The 26,547-nt window shown below is 38.3% G+C and overlaps 1 protein-coding gene across 1 annotated transcript in view; it reads right to left on the bottom strand.

Moving 5' to 3' along the window:
• The window catches only part of GPR149 (G protein-coupled receptor 149), a gene marked incomplete at its 5' end in the record, with an annotated part of 67,815 nt that extends 47,575 nt beyond the window's left edge, over positions 1 to 20,240 (bottom strand). The window contains 3 exons of the mRNA XM_081235471.1: positions 12,258 to 12,715; positions 17,859 to 18,051; positions 19,224 to 20,240. Of these exons, the coding sequence (XP_081091597.1) occupies positions 12,258 to 12,715; positions 17,859 to 18,051; positions 19,224 to 20,240 (1,668 nt within the window). The remainder of the gene's footprint in view (positions 1 to 12,257; positions 12,716 to 17,858; positions 18,052 to 19,223) is intronic.
• Positions 20,241 to 26,547: the final 6,307 nt, after the last annotated feature.

Here is a 26,547-nt window from a genome sequence, read left to right as displayed (position 1 = left end):
AGATGTTAAAACTGTACTTCTTAAATTTTAGAAAGAAGTACTTAAATTAAGTACTTAAACTGGGGTTGGTTCAGATGCACATTACTGATTCTGTAGGTCTGGGATGGGACTTTGATTTTGCACCAGTCACCTGGGGGTTTGTCAGAAATGCAGAATCTCAGACCCTACCTCAGATCCGCTCAATCATAATCTACATTTTAACAAGATCCCCATTTGACTTATTTGCACATTAAAGTTTGAGAAGCTCAGATCTAAAGAGCCCAAAATCAGTTAGATAGGCACTGGCTTTCTATAGTTTTCTACGAAAAGGATTTAAAGAAATAATAATATTAAAAAAAGATTACAGAAACCAATATTGCCCCTGAACTCTGTGAGCAAACACAACTTTAATTTGTAAAACTATTTTTAGATAGTTAATTTTAGGTAGTTAAAACATTTTCCTTAAAAGAAAAATTAAATTTCTTTGATTCCCCAGTGACCGTAAAGTTAGTTCTGTTGGTTTATTCATCCTTATACTAAATGGTTTGTGTGTAGCTAATTCAAAAGCAATCACTTCCCCCATTTGACTCTCATTTGAGAAGGATTTTTTCAGAATCTGGTTGTCTATATTCTATTGGCATAGTGAAGGACCTTTCACCTTTCAAATACTATGATGATACAGAATTATTAGTGGGACTAAGTGACATAGTGACAGCATATCTTGCTTCTGGTTTACAGTAATAAATGAGTTTCTAGAGCTCTAAGACAACACATTAAAACAAAAGAAAATGGGATCCATGGATAACTTGATGAGCTTAGTATTAAAAGAGAAAATTAGAGTGATCTCCCATAAGTTACTAAATTATTTTATAAGTACAATTTTCTTTATTCATAGTTGATAAAACTTTGGGGTTGTGGAAAATCATTATTTCACTTGAAGAACAGTCATACCATGGTGACCACATTAAAACTTTGTAACCGAAGAACTCTGGCATTTCTGACTATTTTTTTCTGAAATTTTAAACAGTAAACTGCTTAGGACTCTACCTACTAGGGGTCCAAAAAGAAGTGATTGTGTGGCTAAGTGTAACACAATTTTAGTCTTACAAACACTCTCATCTGTGATACATTTTATTGGACCACATTTAAACCGACTGAAGCCATTCTACTCCCATTTCCTTTATAACTTAACCTTGATCTGACACTCTCACTCCTACCAGGACTTCCAACAAGATATACTGAGAATTTGTTTACTCACATAAACTCTAAAAAAAATTAAGCAATGTGTATTGTAAAAATATAGTAAGGCTCATTAAATACATTTTAAATCAAACCTGCTTTTTTTATAGCCTAAAAACAAAGAACATATGCAATTCAATGTAGTACCATTAGATGTGAACTGATAAACTGAGCCTAAATATTTGAAAGTACAACCATAGAAAATAAAAAGAGATAGTGTTTTCAGAGAGTTATTACAGTATCTATCAGTTTATTGTATCACTGTAAGATACTAAGTTAAATTTGCTTTCAGAGCAAAGAAGGAACTTGGAAGAAAAGGATGAAAAGAAAGTGCTTTCTAAGTCACCACCTACTCCCATGAAATATCTGTTGGTGAAGAATAGTGTAAGAGTTAAAACCAGTCTTTGGTCAGAGGAAAAGTTGTCATAAGCTTTTCAACTCTAAATGTATTTTTGTTATAATGTTAATCTTTAGGTCCATAGGTGATTTTGCTAAGGGAAAGTCATACCAATAACATCAGCCTGTGGTATAAGGACTTCTTACTGTTGTTTTAAATTTATGATAGTATTTCATTTAATTTTAATTAGTTTCTTAAAATATAAATTTTACTTTTCCTGAATATTGTATTATCTATTTAACCACTAAACATTTTTTACAAGTATCATTTTAAATTAGTTTCCTGAACTACTTGCTCTTCATAAATGTTAAAATATTAATACTCAATAAGCAAATCTTTGTAGTTGAAAGATACCTGAATTGATAAACATTTTGTGCTTTCCATGTAGCATTTTTGTTTGTTTATTTTTCAGAGGTGTGTAAGTTGTGCTTCACCATTCTCATAAGACAACATGCTTATGTGTAAACAGTACCTGATATTTTCACATATTTCTAGATGTGTTTAATTGATTATATTCTCCAAAATATAACTCAGGCTTTTAAATGAGGCCTGTATGTTGTGATAGCTCAGATGGCATTTCCCACTCCTTTGACAAAATACAATAGAAAATGAAGTCATTTAAAGTAATGTTGAGTAGAAAAAAAGCAAGTCCCAGAAATGATACCATCTTTAGAAAGCTCAAAATAAGCAAACTAAGGAATATATTGTGTTAGAAATACATTCATTTGTGTTAAAACAGTAAAACAAAAAAGCATGAGCAAGATTCAAGATAGCTGAAACCCCTAAGGGGTGAGCATGAGGATGGAATAGTGGAGTGGCACACAGGGTACTGTAGTTGCAAGTTACTGAGATATACACACACGTACATGCTTCATAATATTACTTAATTTTTAAGTGCAAGAAAACCAGGAGGTTTAGATTATTTAGGAACAAATTGATGATGATATTGCAGGGAATCCCCTCTTAGCTGGGGTATCACATTGTTCTAAAAATACTGAGCAGTGTATACTGTCAGTAATACAATTTTCACTGTATTTTGCAACTTACAGCAAATATTTAGATTTTTTTGAGATACCTAATCACTAAACACTATGAATAATTATTTTTAATCATATATTTTGTATATTTTGTTTTATTATCCAACTTTTAAAACTAGTGATATCAAAGAAAAACTAGTAGTTTTAATTAATCAAGGAGAATAAAGGAAATCTCAGATTATTCTGTTCATATTCATAGTTGGTGTTAGATGGTCATACTTGTGATCAATGACTGCACATTACTAGCAGATATTTGAAAAACTATAGTTTAGATTCCAGAGATTAGGGGCAAGTGGACTCTGATTTACATTAAGTCATGTAGAAAAAGATACCTTTTCCTAGTAAATCAATTGTGTGGAAAGCAAGAGCAACTTTAACTATCAGGTATGAGCATTTGGAGGAAAGAACAATCTTCTATCAATATCACACTACAATTTCAATAAAATAAGAAGTACCCCTCATCATTCTAGGCAGGCTTAAATCTAGGAAAGAATGGGATGAGCTTAAAGGTACAAATTCTTTCATTATAAAACATCATATAAGAACTTCCCAGGTGGCGCAGCGGTTAAGAATCTGCCTGCCAATGCAGGGGACACGGATTTGATCCGTAGTCCAGGAAGATTCCCACATGCCGCAGAGCAACTAAGCCCGTGTGCCACAACTACTGAGCCTGCGCTCTAGAGCCCGCGAGCTACAACTACAGAGCCCACATCTGCAACTACTGAAGCCCACGTGCCTAGAGCCCATGCTCTGCAACAAGAGAAGCTACAGCAGTAAGAAGCCTGTACACAACAACGAAGAAGCAATGCAGCCAAAATAAATAAATAAACAAATAAATAAAAATTAAAAAAAAACTATTCTTCAATCCTTAAAAGGATGGAACATTTAGCAGTGTTTTTGCAAAGATTCACTTGGGTCTATTCTGGAATAGGTCTTTTTTTCTTCGCTGAGTATTAGAGGGACTAGTTCCAGCAAGACTAATAGGCAAAATGGATAAAGAAGGTGTGGTACATATATACAATGCCATATTACTCAGCCATAAAAAGGAACAAAATTGGGTCATTTGTAGACACGTGGATGGACCTACAGACTGTCATACAGAGTGAAGTAAGTCAGAAAGAGAAAAACAAATATCATCTATTAATGCATATATGTGGAATCTAGAAAAATGGAACAGATGAACTGGTTTGAAAGGCAGAAATAGAGACACAGATGTAGAGAACAAACGTATAGACACCAAGAGGGGAAACGGGCGGTGGCTGTGGTGGTGTGATGAATTGGGAGATTGGGATTGACATATATACACTAATGTGTAAAAAATAGATAACTAATAAGAACCTGCTACAGGGGGGCGCCTTCAAGATGGCAGAGGAGTAAGACGTGGTGATCATCTTCCTCCCCACAAATACATCAAAACTACATCTACATGTGGAACAACTCCTACAGAACACCTACTGAATGCTGGCAGAAGACCTCAGATTTCCCAAAAGGCAAGAAACTCCCCACGTACCTGGGTAGGGCAAAAGAAAAAAGGAAAACCAGGGACAAAAGAATAGGTATGGGACCTGCACTTCTGGGAGGGAGCTGTGAAGGAGGAAAGGTTTCCACACAGTAGGAAGCTCATTCACCGACAGGGACGGGGGGTGGGCAGCAGGGGAAGCTTCAGAGCCACGGAGGAGAGCACAGGAACAGGGGTACAGAGGGCAAAGCGGAGAGATTCCCACACAGAGGATCAGTGCCGACCAGCACTCACCAGCCCCAGAGGCTTGTCTGCTCACCCGCTGGGACGGGCGGGGCTGGGAGCTGAGGCTCGGCTTCAGAGTTCAGATCCCAGGGAGAGGACTGGGGTTGGCTGTGTGACCACAGCCTGAAGGGGGCTAGTGCACCACAGCTAGCCAGGAGGGAATCTGGGAAAAACTCTGGACCTGCCTAAGAGGCAAGAGACCATTGTTTCAGGGTGTGCGAGGAGAGGGAATTCAGAGTACCGCCTAAACGAGCTCCAGAGACAGGGGTGAGCCGAGGCTATCAGTGTGGATTGCAGAGACAGGCATGAAACGTTAAGGTTGCTACTGCAGACATCAAGAAGCCTGTGCTCAAGCGGAGGTCACTATCCACACTTCCCCTCCTGGGAGACTGTGCAGCCCACCATTGCCAGGGTCCCGTGATCCAGGGACAATTTCCCCGGGAGAACACATGGCGCGCCTCAGCCTGTTGCAACGTCATGCTGGCCTCTGCTGCCACAGGCTCGCCCCCCATTCCATACCCCTCCCTCCCCCCGCCTGAGTGAGCCAGAGCCCCCTTATCAGCCACTCCTTTAACCCTGGCCTATCTAGGTGGGGAACAGATACCCTCAGGAGACCTACATGCACAGGCGGGGCCAAATCCAAAGCTGAACCCCAGGAGCTGTGCGAACAAAGAAGAGAAAGGGAAATCTCTCCCAGCAGCCTCAGGAGCAGCGGATTAAATCTCCACAATCAACTTGATGTACCTGCATCTGTGGAATACCTGAATAGACAACAAATCACCCCAAAATTGAGGCGGTGGACTTTGGGAGCAACTGTAGACTTGGGGTTTGCTTTCTGCATCTAATTTGTTTCTGGTTTTATGTTTATCTTAGTTTAGTATTTAGAGCTTAATATCATTGGTAGATTTGTTTATTGATTTGGTTGTTCTCTTCCTTTTTAAATTTTATATATATATATATATATATGTTTTTTTCCTTTTTCTCTTTTTGTGAGTGTGTATGTGCATGCTTCTTTGTGTGATTTTGTCTGTATAGCTTTGCTTTTGCCACTTGTCCTAGGGTTCTCACTGTCCATTTTTTTTAGTATAGTGTTTTAGCGCTTGTTACAATTGGTGGATTTGATTTTTACTTTGGTTGCTCTCTTCTTCCTTTCTCTCTTTCTTTTTTTTATTACTGTTTTATTTTTAATATTTTTTTCTATTTTAATAACACTATTTTCTTTCTTTCTTTTTCCTTTCTTATTTTATCTCCCCTTTCTTCTGAGCCATGTGGCTGACAGGGTCTTAGTGCTCTGGCTGGGGGTCAGGCCTGAGTCTCTGAGGTGAGAGAGCCGAGTTCAGGACATTGGCCCACCAGAGACCTCCTGGCCCCATGTAATATCAAATGGCAAAAGCTCTCCCAGAGATCTCCATCTCAACGCTAAGACCCAGCTCCGCTCAAAGACCAGCAAGCTAAAGTGCTGGACACCCTATGCCAAACAACTAGCAAGACAGGAACACAAACCCACCCATTAGCAGAGAGGCTGCCTAAAATCATAATAAGGCCACAGACACCCCAAAACACACCACTGAATGTGGTCCTATCCACCAAAAAGACAAGATCCAGCCTCATACACCAGACCACAGGCACCAGACGCCTCCATCAGGAAGCCTACACAACCCACTGAACCAACCTTACCCACTGGGAGCAGACAACAAAAACAATGGGAACTACGAACCTGCAGCTTGCGAAAAGGAGACCCCAAACAGAGTAAGTTAAGCAAAATGAGAAGACAGAGAAATATACAGCAGATGAAGGAGCAAGGTAAAAACCCACCAGACCAAAAAAAAGAGGATATTGGCAGGCTACCTAAAAAAGAATTCAGAGTAATGATAGAAAAGATGATCAAAGGGCTTCCCTGGTGGTACAGTGGTTGAGAGTCCGCCTGCCAATGCAGGGGACACGGGTTCATGCCCCGGTCTGGGAAGAACCCATATGCCGCAGAGCGGCTGGACCCATGAGCCGTGGCCACTGAACTTGCGCGTCCAGAGCCTGTGCTCTGCAAAGGGAGAGGCCACAATGGTGAGAGGCCTGCATACAGAAAAAAAAAAAAAAAAAAGAAAAGATGATCGAAAATCTTGGAAATACAATGGAGAAAATACAAGAAATGTTTAACAAGGACCCAGAAGAACTAAAAAGCAAACAAACAATGATGAACAACACAATAAATGAAAGTAAACATTCGCTAGAAGGAATCAATAGCAGACTAACTGAGGCAGAAGAACGGATAAGTGACCTGGAAGATAAAATAGTGGAAATAACTACCACAGAGAAGAATAAAGAAAAAAGAATGAAAAGAATTGAGGACAATCTCAGAGACCTCTGGGCAACATTAAATGCATCAACATTCGAATTATACGGGTCTCAAAGGAAGAAGAGAAAAAAAAAGGTACTGAGAAAATATTTGAAGAGATTACAGTTGAAAACTTCCAAAATATGGGTAAGGAAATAGTCAGTCAAGTCCAGAAAGCCCAGAGAGTCCCACACAGAATAAATCCAAGGAGAAACACACCAAGACACATATTAATCAAACTATCAAAAATTAAATACAAAGAAAAAATATTAAAAACAACAAGGGAAAAGCAACAAATAACAAACAAGAGAGTCAACGTAAGGTTAACAGCTGATCTTTCAGCAGAAACTCTGCAAGCCAGAAGGGACTGGCAGGACATATTTAAAGTGATGAAAGGGAAAAACCTACAACCAAGATGATTCTAGCCAGCAAGGATCTCATTCAGATTTGATGGAGAAATTAAAACCTTTACAAATAAGAAAAAGCTGAGAGAATTCAGCACCACCAAACCAGCTCTAAAACAAATGCTAAAGGAACTTCTCTAGGCAGGAAACACTAGAGAAGGAAAAGACTTACAATAACAACCCAAAATAATTAAGAAAATGGTAATAGGAACATACATATTGATAATTACCTTAAATGTAAATGGATTAAATGCTCCAACCCAAAGAAATAGAATGGCTGAATGTATACAAAAACAAGACCCATACATATGCTGTCTATAAGAGACCCACTTCAGACCTAGGAACACATACAGACTGAAAGGGAGGGGATGGAAAAAGATATTCCATGCAAATGGAAATCAAAAGAAAGCTGGAGTAGCAATTCTCATATCAGACAAAATAGACTTTAAAATAAAGAATATTACAAGAGACAAAGAAGGACACTACAAAATGATCAAGGGATCAATCTAAGAAGAAGATACAACAATTGTAAATATGTATGTACCCAACATAAGAGCACCTCAATACATAAGGCAAATGCTAACAGCCACAAAAGGGGAAATCGACAGTAACACATTCATAGTAGGGGATGTTAACACCCCATTTTCACCAATGGACAAATCACCTAAAATGAAAATAAAAAAAGAAACACAAGCTTTAAATGACACATTAAACAAGATGGACTTAATTGATATTTATAGGACATTCCATCCAAAAACAGCAGATTACACTTTCTTCTCAAGTGCTCATGGAACATTTTCCAGGATAGATCATATCTTGGGTCACAAATCAAGCCTTGGTAAATTTAAGAAAATTGAGGGGATTCCCTGGTGGCGCAGTGGTTGAGAGTCTGCCTGCCGATGTAGGGAACACGGGTTCGTGCCCCGGTCCGGGAAGGTCCCCCATGCCACGGAGCGGCTGGGCCCGTGAGCCATGGCCGCTGAGCCTGCGCATCCGGAGCCTGTGCTCCGCAACGGGAGAGTCCATAACAGTGAGAATCCCGCGTACCGCAAAAAAATAAATAAATAAAATAAAATTGAAATTGTATCAAACATCTGTTCTGACCACAACGCTATGAGACTAGATATCAATTACAGGAAAAAATCTGTAAAAAATACAAACACATGGAGGCTTAACAATACACTACTAAATAACCAAGAGATCACTGAAGAAATCAAAGAAGAAATCAAAAAATACCTAGAAACAAATGCCAATGAAATTATGACAACCCAAAACCTATGGGATGTAGCAAAAGCAGTTCTAAGAGGGAAGTTTATAGCAATACAATCCTACCTCAAGAAATGAGAAATATCTCAAATAAACAACCTAACTTTACACCTAAAGCAGTTAGAGAAAGAAGGACAAAAAAACTCCAAAGTTAGCTGAAGGAAAGAAATCATAAAGGTCAGATCAGAAATAAATGAAAAAGAATGAAGGAAAGGAGAGCAATGATCAATAAAACTAAAAGCTGGTTCTTTGAGAAGATAAACAAAATTGATAAACCATTAGCCAGACTCATCAAGAAAAAAAAGGGAGAAGACCCAAATAAATAGAATTAGAAATGAAAAAGGAGAAGTAACAACTGACACTGCAGAAATACAAACGATCATGAGTGATTACTACAAGCAACTATATGCCAATAAAATGGACAGCCTGAAAGAAATGGACAAATTCTTAGAAAAGCACAACCATCCGAGACTGAACCGGGAAGAAATAGAAAATAAAAACAGACCAATCACAAGCACTGAAATTGAAACTGTGATTAAAAATCTTCCAACAGAGAATAGGCCAGGACAGATGGCTTCACAGGTGAATTCTACCAAACATTTAGAGAAGAGCTAACGCCTATCTTTCTCAAACTCTTCCAAAATATAGCAGAGGGAGGAACACTCCCAAACTCATTCTACAAGGCCACCATCACCCTGATACCAAAACCAGACAAAGGTGCCACAAAAAAGAAAACTACAGGCCAATATCACTGATGAACATGCAAAAATCCTCAATAAAATTCTAGCAAACAGAATTCAACAGCACATTAAAAGGATCATACCCCATGAGCAAGTGGGGTTTATCCCAGGAGTGCAAGGATTCTTCAATATATGCAAATCAATCAATATGATAAACCATATTAACAAATTGAAGGAGAAAATCCATATGATCATCTCAGTAGATGCAGAAAAAGCTTCTGAGAAAATTCAACACCAATTTATGATAAAAACCCTCCAGAAAGTAGGCATAGAGGGAACTTTCCTCAATATAATAAAGACCATAAATGACAAACCCACAGCCAACATCGTTCTCAATGGTGAAAAACTGAAATAATTTCCACTAAGATCAGGAAGACAAGGTTGCCCACTCTCACCACTACTATTCAACATAGTTTTGGAAGTTTTAGCCACAGCAGTAAGTGAAGAAAAAGAAATAAAAGGAGTCCAAATCAGAAAAGAAGAAGTAAAATTGTCACTGTTTGCAGATGACATGATACTATACATAGAGAATCCTACAGATGCTACCAGAAAACTACTAGAGCTAATCAGTGAATTTGGTAAAGTAGCAGGATACAAAATTAATGCACAGAAATCTCTGGCATTCCTATATACTAATGATGAAAAATCTGAAAGGGAAATTAAGGAAACACTCCCATTTACCAATGCAACAAAAAGAATAAAATACCTATTAATAAACCTACCTAAGGAGACTAAAGACCTGTATGCAGAAAAGTATAAGACACTGGTAAAGAAATTAAAGATTATACAAACAGATGGAGAGATGTACCATGTTCTTGGATTGGAAGAATCAACATTGTGAAAATGTCTATACAACCCAAAGCAATCTACAGATTCAGTGCAATCCCTATCAAACTACTAATTGCATTTTTCTCAGGACTAGAATAAAAAATTTCACAATTTGTATAGAAACACAAAAGACCCCGAAAAGCCAAAGCGATCTTGAGAAAGAAAAACGGAGCTGGAGGAATCAGGATCCCTGACTTCAGACTATACTACAAAGCTACAGTAATCAAGACAGTGTGGTACTGGCATAAAACCAGAAATACAGTTCAATGGAACAGGACAGAAAGCCCAAAGATAAACCCACACACATATGGTCACCTTATCTTTGATAAAGGAGGCAAGAATATACAATTGAGAATGGACAGTTTCTTCAAGAAGTGGTGCTGGGAAAACTGGACAGCTACATGTAAATGAATGAAATTAGAACACTCCTTAACACCATACACAAAAATAAACTCAAAATGGATTAAAGACTAAATGGAAGGCCAGACACTATAAAACTCTTAGAGGAAGACCTCTTAGAGGAAGACACTATAAAACTCTTAGAGGAAGACCTAGGCAGAACACGCCATGAGCTCAATCTCAGCAAGATTCTTTTTGACCCACCTCCTAGAGAAATGGAAATAAAAACAAAAATAAACAAAGGGACCTAATGAAACTTAAAAGCTTTTGCACAGCAAAGGAAACCATAAACAAGGCGAAAAGACTACCCTTAGGATGGGAGTAATATTTGGAAATGAAGCAACTGACAAAGGATTAATCTCCCAAATATACAGGCAGCTCATGCAGCTCAATATCAAAAAAACAAACAACCCAATCCAAAAATGGGCAGAAGACCTAAATAGACATTTCTCCAAAGAAGATATACAGATCGCCAACAGACACATGAAAGAATGCTCAACTTCACTAATCATTAGAGAAATGCAAATCAAAACTACAATGAGGTATCACCTCACACCAGTCAGAATGGCCATCATCAAAAATCTACAAACAATAAATGCTGGAGAGGGTGTGGAGAAAAGGGAACCCTCTTGCAGTGTTGGTGGGCATGTACATTGATACAGCCACTATGGAGAACAGTATGGAGATTCCTTAAAATCTAAAAATAGAGCTATCATACCACCCAGCAATCCCACTCCCGGCATATACCCTGAGAAAACCATAATTCAAAAGGGTCATGTACCACAGTGTTCATTGCAGCTCTATTTACAATAGCCAGGACATGGAAGCAATGTAAGTGTCCATTGACAGATGAATGGATAAAGAAGATGTGGCACATATATACAATGGAATATTACTCAGCCATGAAAAGAAATGAAACTGAGTTATTTGTAGTGAGGTGGATGGATCTAGAGACTGTCATAGAGAGTGAAGTAAGTCAGAAAGAGAAAAACAAATTCTGTATGCTAACACATCTATATGGAATCTAAAAAAAAAATGGTTCTGAAGAACCTAGGGGCAGGACAGGAATCAAGATGCAGACATAGAGAATGGACTGCAGGACATGGGGAGGGGGTAGGGTAAGCTGGGATGAAGTGAGAGTGTGGCATGGACATATATTCACTAACAAATGTAAAATAGATAGCTAGTGGGAAGCAGCTGCATAGCACAGGGAGATCAGCTCGGTGCTTTGTGTCCACCTAGCGGGGTGGGATTGGAAGGATGGGAGGGAGTGCAAGAGGGAGGTGATATGGAGATGTATGTATATGTATAGTTAATTCACTTCGTTATACAGCACAAACTAACACTCCATTGTAAAGCAATTATATTCCAATAAAGATGTTTAAAAAAAAGAACCTGCTGTATAAAAAAATAAAGAAATAAAATTCAAAACATAAAAAAGACTAATAGTCAATCTTTGTGAATAGTAGAGTTGAAAAAGGACTACCTGGTTACCAGTAGCTGTATAAACATTTGCCCCAAAACCTGTTTTGAACACTTGTGTAAACTTTTCAGGTGAAGAAAAAATATAAAACCTACAAGTTCACTAATTTGAAATAAGTTTTGAGAGTCTAGTCTGAATTTACACAGATTTTTTGAGGTTAAAATAGAGGCTCTTCTCAAAGATCCTGTTTAGCTCTGCCAATTCCAAAATATATAGAATTTGACTGAAAGTGTAGAACTAATTAAAAAATTTTAAAAAGACACTTTGAAATAAAATTTAGTATTAGGGAAATTAATTGAGTTAAGTGAAGATAACCTTGGAGTTGGATGAATGAAATAACCAACGGATAATTTTTTTGCATGCTGTCATATTTGGTTTAATTTAAGAGGAATAACAACCTTTACTGTACCTGACGAGGGGTTCTTTCTGATTTACTCCTACACCATTCCCAGTCTGAAAGGTCTGGTTTCTGACTCTCCTCATGAGAAAGTCTTCTTTCTGGCCCTTCCAAAAGGGTGGTTTCGTCATATTTAATATCACCTTCTGTTTTTTCAGAGAGCAGTGGATCAACACCCTTTTCATTGTGGGAATCCTGTTTAGCATCTATAATATCAGTGTTTGTGCATTTGTTGATGCCTTTTAGTGTGGAGCTGTCCAGAGAGGGTGTGGTGCTGATTTCCACCTTTATGGCATTGAATACATTATGAGAGTCTCTCTGAGAGTCTTTTGTAGTTTTGCACTCATAGTTCATGAGATTGTGATAGGATATTGAATTTTCATCACCATCATAGTAATCTTCATGTGCTATTTTATAAATTCCATAACTTCGTTGAAATGATAGATTGAATTCAAAGCATCTCCTCTTGGCTATGTAAAAACAAAAACAAAATTCCATGATTAGGAAGATAGATATAAGCAGTGCTTGGATATACAAAATGAATAAAAATAGGAAAGTGAATTCAACCTTCACGAAGATGAATTATCTTCGTTTACTTCTTGTCAATAATGCAAAGCAACTGTGCCTCACAAATTCAACCATCTTATCACTCTGTGCCTAACTGTTCTCACTTACACAATGGAAGGCTTGAAATACATACAACCCCAGAACACTGAAGTCTTTAAAGAAATTTTATGTAAAAAATTTATCCATAAATTAGAATAGTCTCATATCCACTCAGTTTTAGTTTTAGCTCTATCAGTCTACCAATTATCTCTACATTTCTTTATTTTGGGATAAAATACATTATTTAGAAATTATATTTTGCTACAACTTAATTATTAAAAAGCTCTTAATATCACTTGAGCTATTCTGCTGGCAATACCAACAACAGATATAACTGCTTTAAATATTTTGATGTATATCATTCCTGACATTTATATGTTTATAAATGCATACAGTAAAAATTAGATAATGCTACAATACAGTTTTTAAACTTTAAAAAATAATATGTACGTTTCTGAATAAATTTGAAATGAATTGTAAAAAAGAGTATATAGCCATATTTCTGTGAGCTGAAGCACTTTACAACTTGTCTATACCTGATTAACTACAAGATCAGTTTAGCAGGAACACATAAAACTTTCCATGGTTTAAATCAGGTGAAATATGATGGTATCTTACATATAGCACTACTGTTTGGTGAATACTGTATAAAGTCTTAGTAGAATAACACATGAGAATGTGACAGAAGTGATACAATTGTTGTATGTGAATGTCATTAAATACTAGATAATTTTTGTGTATTAAGAATGAAGCTATATCAAGATGGTAGACAAAATTCAACGTAATGTTTTGATTTTCATCTTTCAAACATGGCTCATTTCAAAACTTTTTTCTACTTGGATAGTTCTGTGTTTCATAGAACACATTTAGCTATCCTTGGTGGAAAAATTTATTAGAAACTATAAAATTTCTATGAGAACAACAGGTAAAATTTGATTCATTTTACAATACAACCTCATGTCATTCATATGCTGATTCTATTACTGAAATTGTCTCAGAACTGAAGATTTATAAACCAATTCTGCTGACTGAAAGAGACTTTATAGGTATCATTCATTATTTGAGCCAAAACATTCATTGAGCCAGGATACAAACAAAAATTTCTATTAAAAGAAAATGGAAAAGTAGAAACAGATGTTAACATTATACACTATTTCATTTATAGTACTACTTAACTTTTTCTAGTAATATAGTCCAGTAAAATTAAATTAGAATTTTAAAGTTACTTTAATAGTGTGAAAGCTGAAGGAACTAAAAGGACGTTTTAGTTATTGTTGGGTTTCCTTTTTCTCTAAAAAAAATTATAGTGACAAGTGGTCAATTCAAGGATATTAAGCAAACAAAAACTGTCATAAAATGCCAATTTTATCATATAAATGGATATCTGTGGCTATATATTTTATTAGCTGTGTATTATAACTATGAAATATATAAAGCAAAAGTGAGTAAGGTTTTTAAAGAACTGTGCAGAATGTGTTGATGGAGAATCTACTTCCACATCACTGGGTGCAAGAAGCAGGCTGAAGTAGGCTATGAGAAGGAAGTGTGATTGAGAAAGATACAGTGGGGAACTAGAGCATTCCAGGGACAGTTATGTACATAGATCATGACATTTAACAAAACAACAACCCTACATAATAAAAGGCATATTGGTTCTATTTTGCATTTGAGAAAACTGAGGCTGATAGAAGAAACCTACCTAAGATTACTTACCTGGTAAAGAGATTTTAATTTAAAGCTGACTCCAGAATTGGAGTCATTAACCTCTATGTGAAATTGCTTTACTGCTAATCAGATCCATGAGAGAAATATGTTAATGGAAGCAGAATGTCCCTGATGTGTTATCTTTAAGTTAAGGGAAGTACATTAATTATGAAATGTAAATAATAGAAACATATCTTGTTAGTGACTTTTCCTTAACACTAGAGGTAAATTCTGACTAACCAATGAAGGTAATAGGTTATAACAACATAACAGAGTTGACAATATTTGACTAGTAACTTATAAGAAACTTAAAGACCATCAGAATAGAGTCAGGGTCTTTTGAAGTCTATAGTACACTTATGAAAAATAAGTATAATGTCACATTTGTTCTGAAAAGCAAAACCATGGATAAGGCATAAAATAGCTCTAGTCTTCTGATTTTAATCACATCTTACTAATGACAATTTTAGACATAAGTAATTATATCAGCTTATAAATGTACATAATTCTTCAGAGTAACATGTCACCAGATACTTTGACTTTGTCAAAAAACAGAAGCTGAAAATCTGATTTTTATAGAAAATATTTTAACTGTTTATTTAATTTAAAAAAGAACGCATCATGTCATGTAAACCAAATGGGTCTGAAAGCCATATCCAATCCATATGTCTACCACCTGAGACCTCTGTGTTAAAACCATCTTTTTTTAAGCCACTTTTGTTTTGGAACACTAGTAATACAGATTATTGTTGAAAACAGGAGATAACTATTATTTCTGGAAATTATTTTCCATTACTGACATTCATTTTCTGGCTGCATGTCTCTCAGTATCCATACAGTGAAGCTGAGATGTATAGAATTATGCTTATATCACCAAAATGAACCTACGGTAAATATGAGTTGGGAAAAAATATTTTCCTTTTCTTTATTCTGGAGTTCCCAGCAAAAGAATGTAAAAGGGGGATATTAATTTGTTAAGGAGAAAAAGCTTAAATGTGACACTGGAGCCATCAAAGTACTATAACTACATAGAATCAAAGTACTATAACCGATCAAGCACCTGCCCACCTGAGGATGAGCCATCTTTGGAGTTTCAAAATTCTGTTTTTGTGTCATCCTAGCAATAGGAAAATTTATGGTGGGTCCTCAGACAAGGAAAGTACATCATTCTTATTCTTATAATTTTCCTGTGGCAGAGCCTAGGATCAAGTGAGAGAGTGCCATGGACATATATTCACTACCAAACGTAAAATAGATAGCTAGTGGGAAGCAGCCACAGCACAGGGAGATCAGCTCAGTGCTCTGTGACCACCTAGAGGGGTGGGATAGGGAGGGTGGGATAGGGAGGGTGGGAGAGAGATGCAAGAGGGAAGAGATATGGGGATATATGTATATGTATAGCTGATTCACTATGTTATAAAGCAGAAACTAACACACCATTGTAAAGCAATTATACTCGAATAAAGATGTTAGAAAAAAAAAAAAAGAGAATGGAGCCATTGTAAACTAACTTTTCTCACAACATTTTATTTTCGAAGCCATGCCTCTCTAAGCTCACATTTCAACACCTTCCCTGAAATTTTAAAATAAATACAAATAAGGGCAATGATAATTTTAGAGGAAAAATATTATTTTGATCTTGAAAGGCATGGTTCTAATTTCAAACATGAGATATTAGCATGATTATTGATTCTGCTAGCCTGCTGTAGTTTCTTCTATTTTGCAGTATAAGATAGAGTGCTTCCTAGACCATCTATAATGATAGATCTGTTGCATTGCTTTGTTTTCAGCTCTGATAGAGGTGCCCTTTAGTTGTTAAAAATGACTGCCCTAAACTCTTCTTGTCTCTCTCACAATTTTAAATACTATAAGATGGGGTTAGTTCATTAATTTAGTGACAAAATATCAATGTTTGATAGAATGGTAGAACTTTCAGGCTTGTAAGTGATTTTTATATGTTCTATGTTCTTCTATGTGGTTCAAAAAGATTTATTATTAATTTTCTGTGTCACTGTTGCTCTGGATATTAATATCCAAAAGCACATACTTATTACAAGTTCCATGGTTATTTTATTTTAAGGGCATAGATGAATTTGGCATCTATTAACAATAAAACTTCATGGCATCCTTAACACTAAAAAAAATCTTCTGGTCATTTGAAAATTATCTAGACATTAAATGTCATGAATACATGGAAAATGACCAGTTCATGACTATTTAATGTTTATAAAATAAACCTGTTGAAGAACTGATTGCAGAATATTCTTTAATAGTCTCCAGTTTTCATAGCCTTAAAATAGTCTAAGATGAATTGTTTTTATTTACTCTTTCTTCTCTGTTAAAGAATAATATACTTGCTTATTCTGAGCAAAGGACAATTAATGGAACAGTTAATTCAGCATACACTACTGTAGTCTTGGATTTATTAAATGGTAGAACATCCTATCTTTTGTCTGGAACGACAAAAAAATATCCTTTTCCTTCCTGGCAGAGTCAAAATATACAGGTCATTCTTCAACTTCTCCTGTCTCAGAATAGGAACAATTACACTCTAGTGAGTTTTATAATTGACCGCACTCCTGGTCTAGAGGTACTCTTTAGAACATAGTTATTTGGTTGTTTGTTTGTTTTAAGTAACTGGCATGGCTAGATTCATACATGAACATACATTGACAAACTCTGCCACCTTTGTCCTTTTTTGAAATTATAGGTGTTTGCGGGGTTGTTTTATGTATATATGTATGTTTTCTAAAAGCAGAGGCAAACACTTAAAATTTGTTTTGGAACTGTTTTTAGTCACTCCTATTGCTTATTTTGAAAACTTTCCAAAACCCTGGAAGAATATAAGCAGCAAACTAAAGAAAATGCTTTTCTTTACTGTTCCACTCAACAATAATGAACTTTAATATAATGAGTATTTAACTTTTCAAAGATGCAGACTTCTCATATGTAGACTTGGGAGGGGGAGTTACTTTCTACTCTAGGCTAAGAGCTATGGTAGATATAACACCTAAAGGCCTTTGTTGACTTCATGCTGTGTTGAATGAATTCTCTTTTTTTCTTACCTAAAATAATTATTCAATGTACAAGCAGTTCACAGAGTTGTTTTAAACTTGCCTCATTTAAAACTTACTCCAATACTGTGCTAATAATTGTTTCACATTATAATTTCTTCCCTTTATTTACCACTTCATTTGTCCTTGGACTCTTCATCCCCTACTAAGGCAACTCTCTCAGTAGACCACCTTTCTGTATTTGACCATATGCATATCGTTCCCAACCTCTGCACTGTTCAGGACTTACGTTTTTTCCCATCAGACGTCACTGCATGTGTGTTCTGCTTGCAGTTGATGATGCAGCCACATGGCAAGTGTGTCCAGTATTTGGACAAGACAAACACTGGAGTTACAGTGGTGGCCAGGAGGGTTAGCAGAAAGCTGAGCGTCTCAAAGGGAAGGCTCTGAAACCCCACGACGTGCTGGACCACCATGTGGATCTGCAAAAGCAGAGAGCTTCAGACCTATCCTAGGATAACATTTTCCATTTTTGCCAAGCCTCTCCCTCAAGCATGCTGCCCCAGCTCCCTTCTCCGGGGCCCTTTCCTGTCTGAGAGCCAGAAGCTGGCATCCTCAGTTTTGGTGATGGACTCCTGGGAATCCTTGGGAGGAGGCCAGCTGCTCCAGACTGCACAGGCTTTGAGGGTTTCCACTCTTGACAGCCTGGTCTGTGCTAGCTGCCTGCTCAAGTTTCCACCAGGGAAGCACAGTCACAATACAGAAAATGCTATTCCAGAAAACATGCAAGCATGTGTGAAACCTGTACCTGGTACTCCAGATGTCCTTTGTCACATCCCTGGCCCCTCACCTCTGCCAGGTCATGCTTGTCACACTAGGGCACCACCTGCCACCTCTCAGCTGGGCTTTTTCCTGGAGCCTTGAACAAAAGCCTGTTTTGTCTACTTTCTGCTCTCTACTTCTGATCACGCCTCTCCTGTCTCCCTGCTGGGGATGGGCGGCGTCCTTACCAGGGAGGAATGGAGCAGAGAGAAGGGCATGACAGAAGATTGGGGGCAAAAACCCATTTACTACCTCCCTTCTCTTCTGAATACTCCCAGATATCGGTACGAGAGAAAAGGACACCCTTGACCATGAGAGATCTCAGAAAACTAAGTCTCCCACGACTGAAAGCGATCCCCATCCTCCTCCCCAGTTTTTTGTTTGTTTGTTTGTTTGTTTTTCAGCACGCGGGCCTCTCACTGTTGTGGCCTCTCCCGTTGCGGAGCACAGGCTCCGGACGCGCAGGCCCAGCGGCCACGGCTCACGGGCCCAGCCGCTCCGCGGCACGCGGGGCCCTCGCGGACCGGGGCACGAACCCGCGCCCCCCGCACCGGCAGGCGGACTCCCAACCACTGCGCCACCAGGGAAGCCCCTCCTCCGCAGTTTTGAACCGAGAAGCACTTAGCAGCAAAGGCTTCGCGCCTGCTAGTCCTACTCGTGAACTGCCTTCCTCCAAGTGCTTCTCTAAAACCAAGCGAGATACATTGGTAAGCGGACTTAATGCACGTCTCTGGGTGACCCTCCAAACCGGGGACGCTGGTCTCAACACGCACTCATACTGCCTGGCACACCCCCCGTCCCCCCAGCGCGCTGTGAGCAACCGCACTTTTACCATCATGGGCAGCCAAAGGGTGACTTTTGTCATCGCTAAGATCAAAGAAAAGCGCTTCTGCGCTACGCTCACGGTGAAGCTCCTGGTGCCATAGAGAGTCCCCCGGTCCTCACGCCTGCAGGCTCCAGCCACAGCGGTAGCACCGCGCCCCAGCCCCTGCCTCAGCCCTGCCCTCGCGGGCAGACCCGGTCCAAACACGGTGTCCGAGCTCAGGGAGCATCCTCCAGAGCACCGCAGGGCCGAGCTTGGAGCATCATCTGGGGACAGGGAAAGCACTCTCCCCCCCGTTGAAGGGGTTCCTGGAGCGGAAGCTCCGCGGGAAATTTCCTGGTAGTTGGCGTGGCGTCTTGGCGGCTCCTCCGAACACAGCAACTGGTGAGTGAGGGGGACCGAGAGGCCGGCGAGGAGTCCGAAGGCCGAAGTGTACACAGCGAAAAGCAGCAGCACGTAGGAGCTGGAGCAGTCGGCCAGGCAGCCCCAAGGCGTGCGTACAAAGGCGCCCCAGCCGCACAGAGGAAGCGCGGAGAGCAGCAGACTGGCTGCCCACACCGTCAGCGCCACGCCGAGCACCTGGCCGGATCTTCTGGAGGCTGCCTGGCTCCCCACAGCTCTGTGCATCGTGTAAAAGTTGTAGGAGACTATGAGAGTCGCCTTCAAGTTGCTCGAGAGGCCCTGGCATAAATATAGTAAGGCAGAGGTGGTGCACAGAGACTGGAAGTAGTCAGAGACCTCATTTGGCCACTGCAGAAACATGAAGATGGTCACCGACAAGACGCTCATGAGATCATCCCCAGACCAGGAAGCCACAAGCATGGACACAACAGTTCTGTTCCGCGTTTTCATTAGGGAAACTAGTGAATAAATGCTGCCTGCCAGGCCTGCGAGAGTCAGTAAGCATGTCAGGCAAAAAAGATAGATATTCACGGTTCCTGGTGGATTTAAAAGATCTGTCGAATTATGATTTTCTTTCCACAGGCTAGAGTCATTTGTTGATAAGTTACTGAGAAATACAGACATTATCCTTGGTCAATATTTTTCTTTTTCAATGAGTCTATAAATATTCTCAAAATTAAGCATGGCTGTTAGTTGCAAATCAGATCTCATTATCTCCTACCAAGTTTCCCTCAAGATGTTCACCAGTCAGTCCCGGCAGAAAATGGTCAGACAAGTCTCCTTTAGATCTGACTCAACCCATATTTTAAAATTGGGTTCCACTTAAAGCAGCAATAAGAAACTTTTCAACATTTCAATTAAAAACAGACAAACCAAAAACTCCCTCCTGAAACCAGCAAGTTTCAGGCATGAAAGCAAAAGCTCCTCAAGTAGATTGAAAAACAATGATGTGTGGGTCCTTTCGGGTCCTTCTTATGGAGCAAAGCAGCTTTGGCTTGAGGTAATCAAACTCTATTCAGTTTTTAAGAGCAGTAAAATGATGCATTTGGTTCCACAGCTGGATTCAAAGGCAGAGAGCTTATCAGGTAGTTTTCAGCTTTGCCGGTTCAGAGACAGAGAGACAGAGAGAAAATGAGAGAGGGAGTGAGTCACTGAGCACAGCTCCCCATCAGAACCGCTGTGTTCTTCAATCAGAGCTGCAGGAAGGAGGAGTCAGCTCCAAGCAGGAGAGAAGCAGGAACGAAACGGAGGGGAGTTCAGTGTGTGAGCAAAATGATGTACATCTCCTCAGCCTGCCTTATTCAGAGCAAGAGACAATGTTTTTGCTAAGCCTTCCCCTTCGGTTTTGACATATAAAACTAACCCAAATACTTGCTCAGGCTTGATGTGAATGACAAATAACCGCTTTGAGAGGTCCAAGCTACTCTACTAAGGGGATGCTTTTACTCTTATCTAGACCTCTCTGCTCCATAAGCCACTGGAGGAAGAATATCATCAATGCCATTTTTAAGAAATTAGGAGGTACCAGCTTTGTTTGTTTTAAAAATATGTATTGTACTTACTAGTAAGAATGTCATTATGGTCCTCACTACACTAAACAAGATTTTGCAGAATCTTTGGGTGGAGCCATTCTAACTTTAGCCATGTAACTATTTTATGTCAATGTCATAAAGTAAGCAAGCTTCCATTTGAATAAATAATATTTCTAGTTGTTAAAGTCAGAGGGCATTATATAGGGAGTAAAAAGGAAGTTATCTCACAAAAGCATTTTTAACGAGAGTATTGGGGTGTTTTGTGCAACAATTGAGTCTCTGAACTAATTTTTTAAATTAATCAATTAATTAATTAATTAACATCTTTTTTGGGGTATAATTGCTTTACAATGGTGTGTTAGTTTCTACTTTATGACAAAGTGAATCAGCTATACATATACATATATCCCCATATCTCATCCCTCTTGCGTCTCCCTCCCACCTCGTTAGTTTTGCAAGATGAGTGGTTTAGCAAAGAAGTAACAGACAGCAATAGTTCTGGTCCAGCATTTCCCAGGATGCTTTGGGGTAGCATTCCTCCTCAGCTCAGCCTCATGACCTGAGGGCTATCTTTCCATACACAGTGCTGGAGTCTGAAGGAAAGCAGGGAAAGGGAAAGGAGAACATTCATTTGGTAATGGTCTAAGTACATGGAAGTGGCAATAGAACTCTGAACATTCCTTTCATTTTAGAGGTAACTGAAGCTACATTTTGAACCTGAATCTGTTCAAGGGAAAAGTAATTGTATTAGTCGTTGCCAGCTATAACCTTCAATAAACAGTGGGCCCTTCACTTATCTTGACATATTGTTTGATTTCCCCTTCTCTCAGCCACCTGTGAGAGCTAGCTCAGCACTCTGGCTCTTCCTACTGATAGTAATAGACCTTGCAGCATAGAGTGATTAAGAAGGCTCTGGGTTACCTTTCCATATGGTATTTAACCCTGGAGTTTTAGTGGGGTTGGATAATACGTATCACATTGTTCAAATGCAATGAGTGGAAGTAAATAATGGCTGTCACAATACCACTTGAGGCCTGGGGACATTCCTTCTGTCATTACCATCATCTCTGGGTTTTCTATTAAATACATTTTTAAAAAGGGACAGGACACCTAACCACCATGCTTCCCTTGTCTCTATGATATGACAGAAGGGACAAGAGTGTAAGTACATTTCCAAAGGTTGGTGGTGGAATTGCAGCCAGCAGGGAGCTAGGAAAGAAATCTGAATTTGATTCCAAACTGTGCTACTGCTGTCTGTGTAAACTTGGGCAAAAATTGTTATACTTTCTCTGGGTATCTGTTTCCACATCTGTAAAATAAGGGGACTTGACTGGATTATTTTTAGGTCCTTTTAAGTTCTAAAATTGAATGATATAATTTTTAAATAGCTCAGGTTAACTTTATCTTAGTTTTCTTTTCTACCTACTTCACAATAATCAATACTGAACTGATGTGTGGGTTCTCCATGCTTTCTCTTTCCCTGCTGTGATGACATGGAGGCCCCTTGTCAATATGAAGAAGGTATAAGACTCAAGCAGCCTGGAATGTTAGGCCAACTGGAGGATCATGGCTGCCCTGGAAGGCTGTGAGAACCTATAGTAAGTTTTGTATAAGTAAGAAATAAAGTTTGTTGTGTAAGTCACTGTGTTTGGGGGGTTGATTGTTATTGGATGGTAACTCAACTCATCCTAATATGGTTAGGTATAGAGTTGCCCCAACAGTTAGTAAGTGGTAGAGCCAGTTGTTAAAATTGTAGCCTGGCTTTGCATTCTTTTTTTTTTTTTCCGGTACGCGGGCCTCTCACTGTTGTGGCCTCTCCCGCTGCGGAGCACAGGCTCCAGACGCGCAGGCTCAGCGGCCATGGCTCACGGGCCCAGCCTCTCCGCGGCATGTGGGATCTTCCCCGGACCGGGGCACGAACCCGTGTCCCCTGCATCGGCAGGCGGACTCTCAACCACTGCGCCACCAGGGAAGCCCATGGCTTTGCATTCTTAATCACAACACTCACACATTTTCTAATTGCCCCCTCTTAGCACCTCATGATTGGGAGCACTTCCAAGGAGTGTTGACAATTATAAAGTTTTGTTTCTGTTTTTCTTTCTCAGAAAGCATGTTTGAAATATCTCATTTTTCAAAGTTGTAGTTTATAAACAACCTTTTACCAAGCTTTATGTTTTATAATATATATTATATATATATATATACATACCTTGTGTATATATATAATACATATGTATATTATACATGAGTTTTTTGAAAGTTGTAAGCCTTCCCCTTAGCCATAATCTCATTTTCTTTGCAATATCCTCCTGAGCTAAAAAAAAAAAAAAAAAAAAAAAAAGAATCATCCTAAATGCCTTTCAAATAACCAGGATAACATTTAGGAGTCTGGGGAGAAAGATTTCTAAGAAGCCCCTTTGTGCCTTAAATTTACTCTGTTCTTGTGAATGAGCCTTGCTCCTCTGTCTCATTTATGATAAATCTTTATATCTTTAATTATTGAAAATCCTATTTTCAAATTACTTAATAATGCAAATTTAAATTAATTTAAATTGACATTATGATTATACCAGAACAGCTTAAGTGAAGATGTTATTTATTGTCCCACTGCTGCTTTGGTTACTTTGAAACATATAGCATTAGAGACTCTAAAACAACCTAGAGAGAATTTCATGGAAAAAATTTTGTTAGGCTTTTAGTTTATGAAGTCCTTGATGTAATTGTACCTTTGCAAAGCACTGCAGGCAACTCATTTTTCTAAAAGTCTACATTATATCTGAAAATCCTCAAAAAGTAGGAAACAGCATAAAAAATTCTGGCTGAATATGGTTAAATAACATCCTTACAATGCAGAGCTTTGGCAATAAAAAAGTAACCACAGAATCAGATGGAAACATTTAGTCTTGTATTATGAAAATTTGAAAAAAAGCATCACAGATAAACTTAATCATGAAGATATAACGTTTCTTTGTTTCTAAAAATACAGGATGTAACCAAAACATTTTAAAGGACTGGCCCAGGTTAAGACTCTTACTAACTTATCATCAAAGCTCAAGCGAAAGATATCATAAATTATCCAATACATATGCATACATATACATAATATACAAAGTCTAGAATTTATGAATATAAATATATATAATACACATATAAATTTATAACATATATGAATATATATATGTAAAATCCAGATTGTATTAAACATATGCATACTCTACTTTAGCTGATAGTTTCCAAAAAAAGTCACTAGCAATTTGGTGTCATAGGAGAGCCCAAATGCTGTGATTTATTTTCTTCTTTTTCAAAGTCTCTTCAGAAATGTACAATATTTAAAACTGCCTAATAACTTTTAATAAGGACACAATTTAACTTGGCGCCAAGTCAGAGAGACTAACTTCATATATATATGAAAGTGTATATATGTTAATGTAGAACAGTTACAGAGAGAAATAGGTTTACTGTTAATGGTCACTCTTTTTATTCATTCTGGGCAAAGATCTTGACCATGGTAGTTCTGAAGGTCCACCTAGTCATATAGTAAAGACCATACCTGGAGGAGAGTTTTAATGTAGAGCTGTGTGAATCATTGAGTGGATTGAGAATGACTGAATCCACTCCATAGAATAAAAATATAAATAATATATAGTTATTCTAACCATAATTATACAGTGTAAACTTTCATTCATTCATTCATTCAACATTTGTTTGAGTGTCTAAAGTTCAGACAATGTGCATTAGTGGTAAACAGAACATTAGAGTTCCTGCTCTTATGAAGCTCATGGTCTAGTTATTTTTCATACTATCTTCTTCCCTAAATTCCTCTCTGAAAATAATCTCTCATCCCAAGGGAGTCCACACAATATATATTTAATGCTTAGGATGAGAATGTCCTTATGCACAACAAATTGACCAAGTCTTGAATTAGTAATGAAGTAATACAGGAGAGCCCCTGTACCTTATTTTTTGGGCTACAAGGTTTCAAAGAAATTATTTCAACATCTCAGTATCTTGAGGATAGAATAATATCCTCAGCTCAGTATTATGACTATAAGTGATATACGAAGCAGTTCTGATATTATTTTTTAGTTTCTTTTCACTAGGGAGCTGGTGAAATCTCTTAAGTAGCTATGAGCGTAGTTCTTGGTTCTGGTCCAGATTTCTCTTCATCCCGCATGGTCCATGTTATGCTGATCCTTAATTTTTATGTGACCATCCCCCCCAGCCCCACCACCACCTCCACGTTGTTCGCGACCCATACCAGTGTGTGCTGGGACCTTGCTGCCTTTCCCATTGTGGAGCACAGGCTCCGGATGGGCAGGCTCAGCGGCCATGGCTCACGGGCCCAGCTGCCCCGCAGCATGTGGGATCTTCCCGGACCGGGGCATGAACCCGCGTCCCCTGCATCGGCAGGCAGACTCTCAACCACTGCGCCACCAGGGAAGTCCCCTTGCTGCCTTTTAAATAAAGCCTTCCTTAGTATTTCAGAAACTTCTCAGTCTCTCCATCTATAAAGGCTCAAGGTTCACTTTAAATACCAAACCTTCATCAACCATGTTCTCAAAGATGATTGCTCTTTCCAGTCCTTTGCAAAATGAATGCCACTCATTGCCGTAGGAGTGGCTTCTCTCTCAGTGCTATGGCTTTGCTTTCTAATCTGACCACTCTGTCCTGTAGGAGTATCATTGTCTTGCCTTGAGGTGATATCTGGGGCATAGTAATGGGAAACATGTTTTCTCTCATGTCTTTTGGCAGGAAGAGTAATTTCCTTATTAAGGTCCCAGTTCACTTCACTAAGTAAAAACAATGACTTTGAAAGATTTCTTGGTTTATTTTAGGGTCTGGCAAACTATGGTTTGTTTTTGTAAATAAAGTTTTATTGGAACATAGCCACACCCATTTGTTTAAGTCTTTTTGTGGTTGCTTTCAAGCTACAACAGAGTTGAACCCTGAGTAGTTGTGACAGAGAATGTGCCAAAAATATTTACTATCTGGCACTTTACAGAAAAAAATATGTTGATTCTTGGTTTATCCAAAACAGGAAAATTTCAGTGCAAAGTAACTCCAATTGATAGAATGTTTGGGTCATTTGTGAGATTTAGACAAACCCACATCTTATGTGTTCTAACATATATAATAATATATACTATATTATATAATAAATTATATATTATATTTATATATAAATTATATAATTAGTATCAATAACAAAAATAATAGCAACAGCTAACACAATTTTAGTTCTTATAATGTGTTGGACATTCTTCTAATAAAGTTAACTACATGTATTAACTAATTAACTAATACTCACAATACTAAGATGTGAGTATTAGTTTTAATCGCACTTTCCAAACAAAGGAACTGAGGCACAGAGAGTAAATAACCCACCTAAAATTACACTG

The sequence above is a fragment of the Mesoplodon bidens genome (genome assembly GCF_964165515.1).
Source record: "Mesoplodon bidens genome assembly, chromosome: 5".
Classification (NCBI taxonomy): Eukaryota; Metazoa; Chordata; class Mammalia; order Artiodactyla; family Ziphiidae; genus Mesoplodon; species Mesoplodon bidens.
This window is presented reverse-complemented; position numbering and strand designations above follow the sequence as displayed.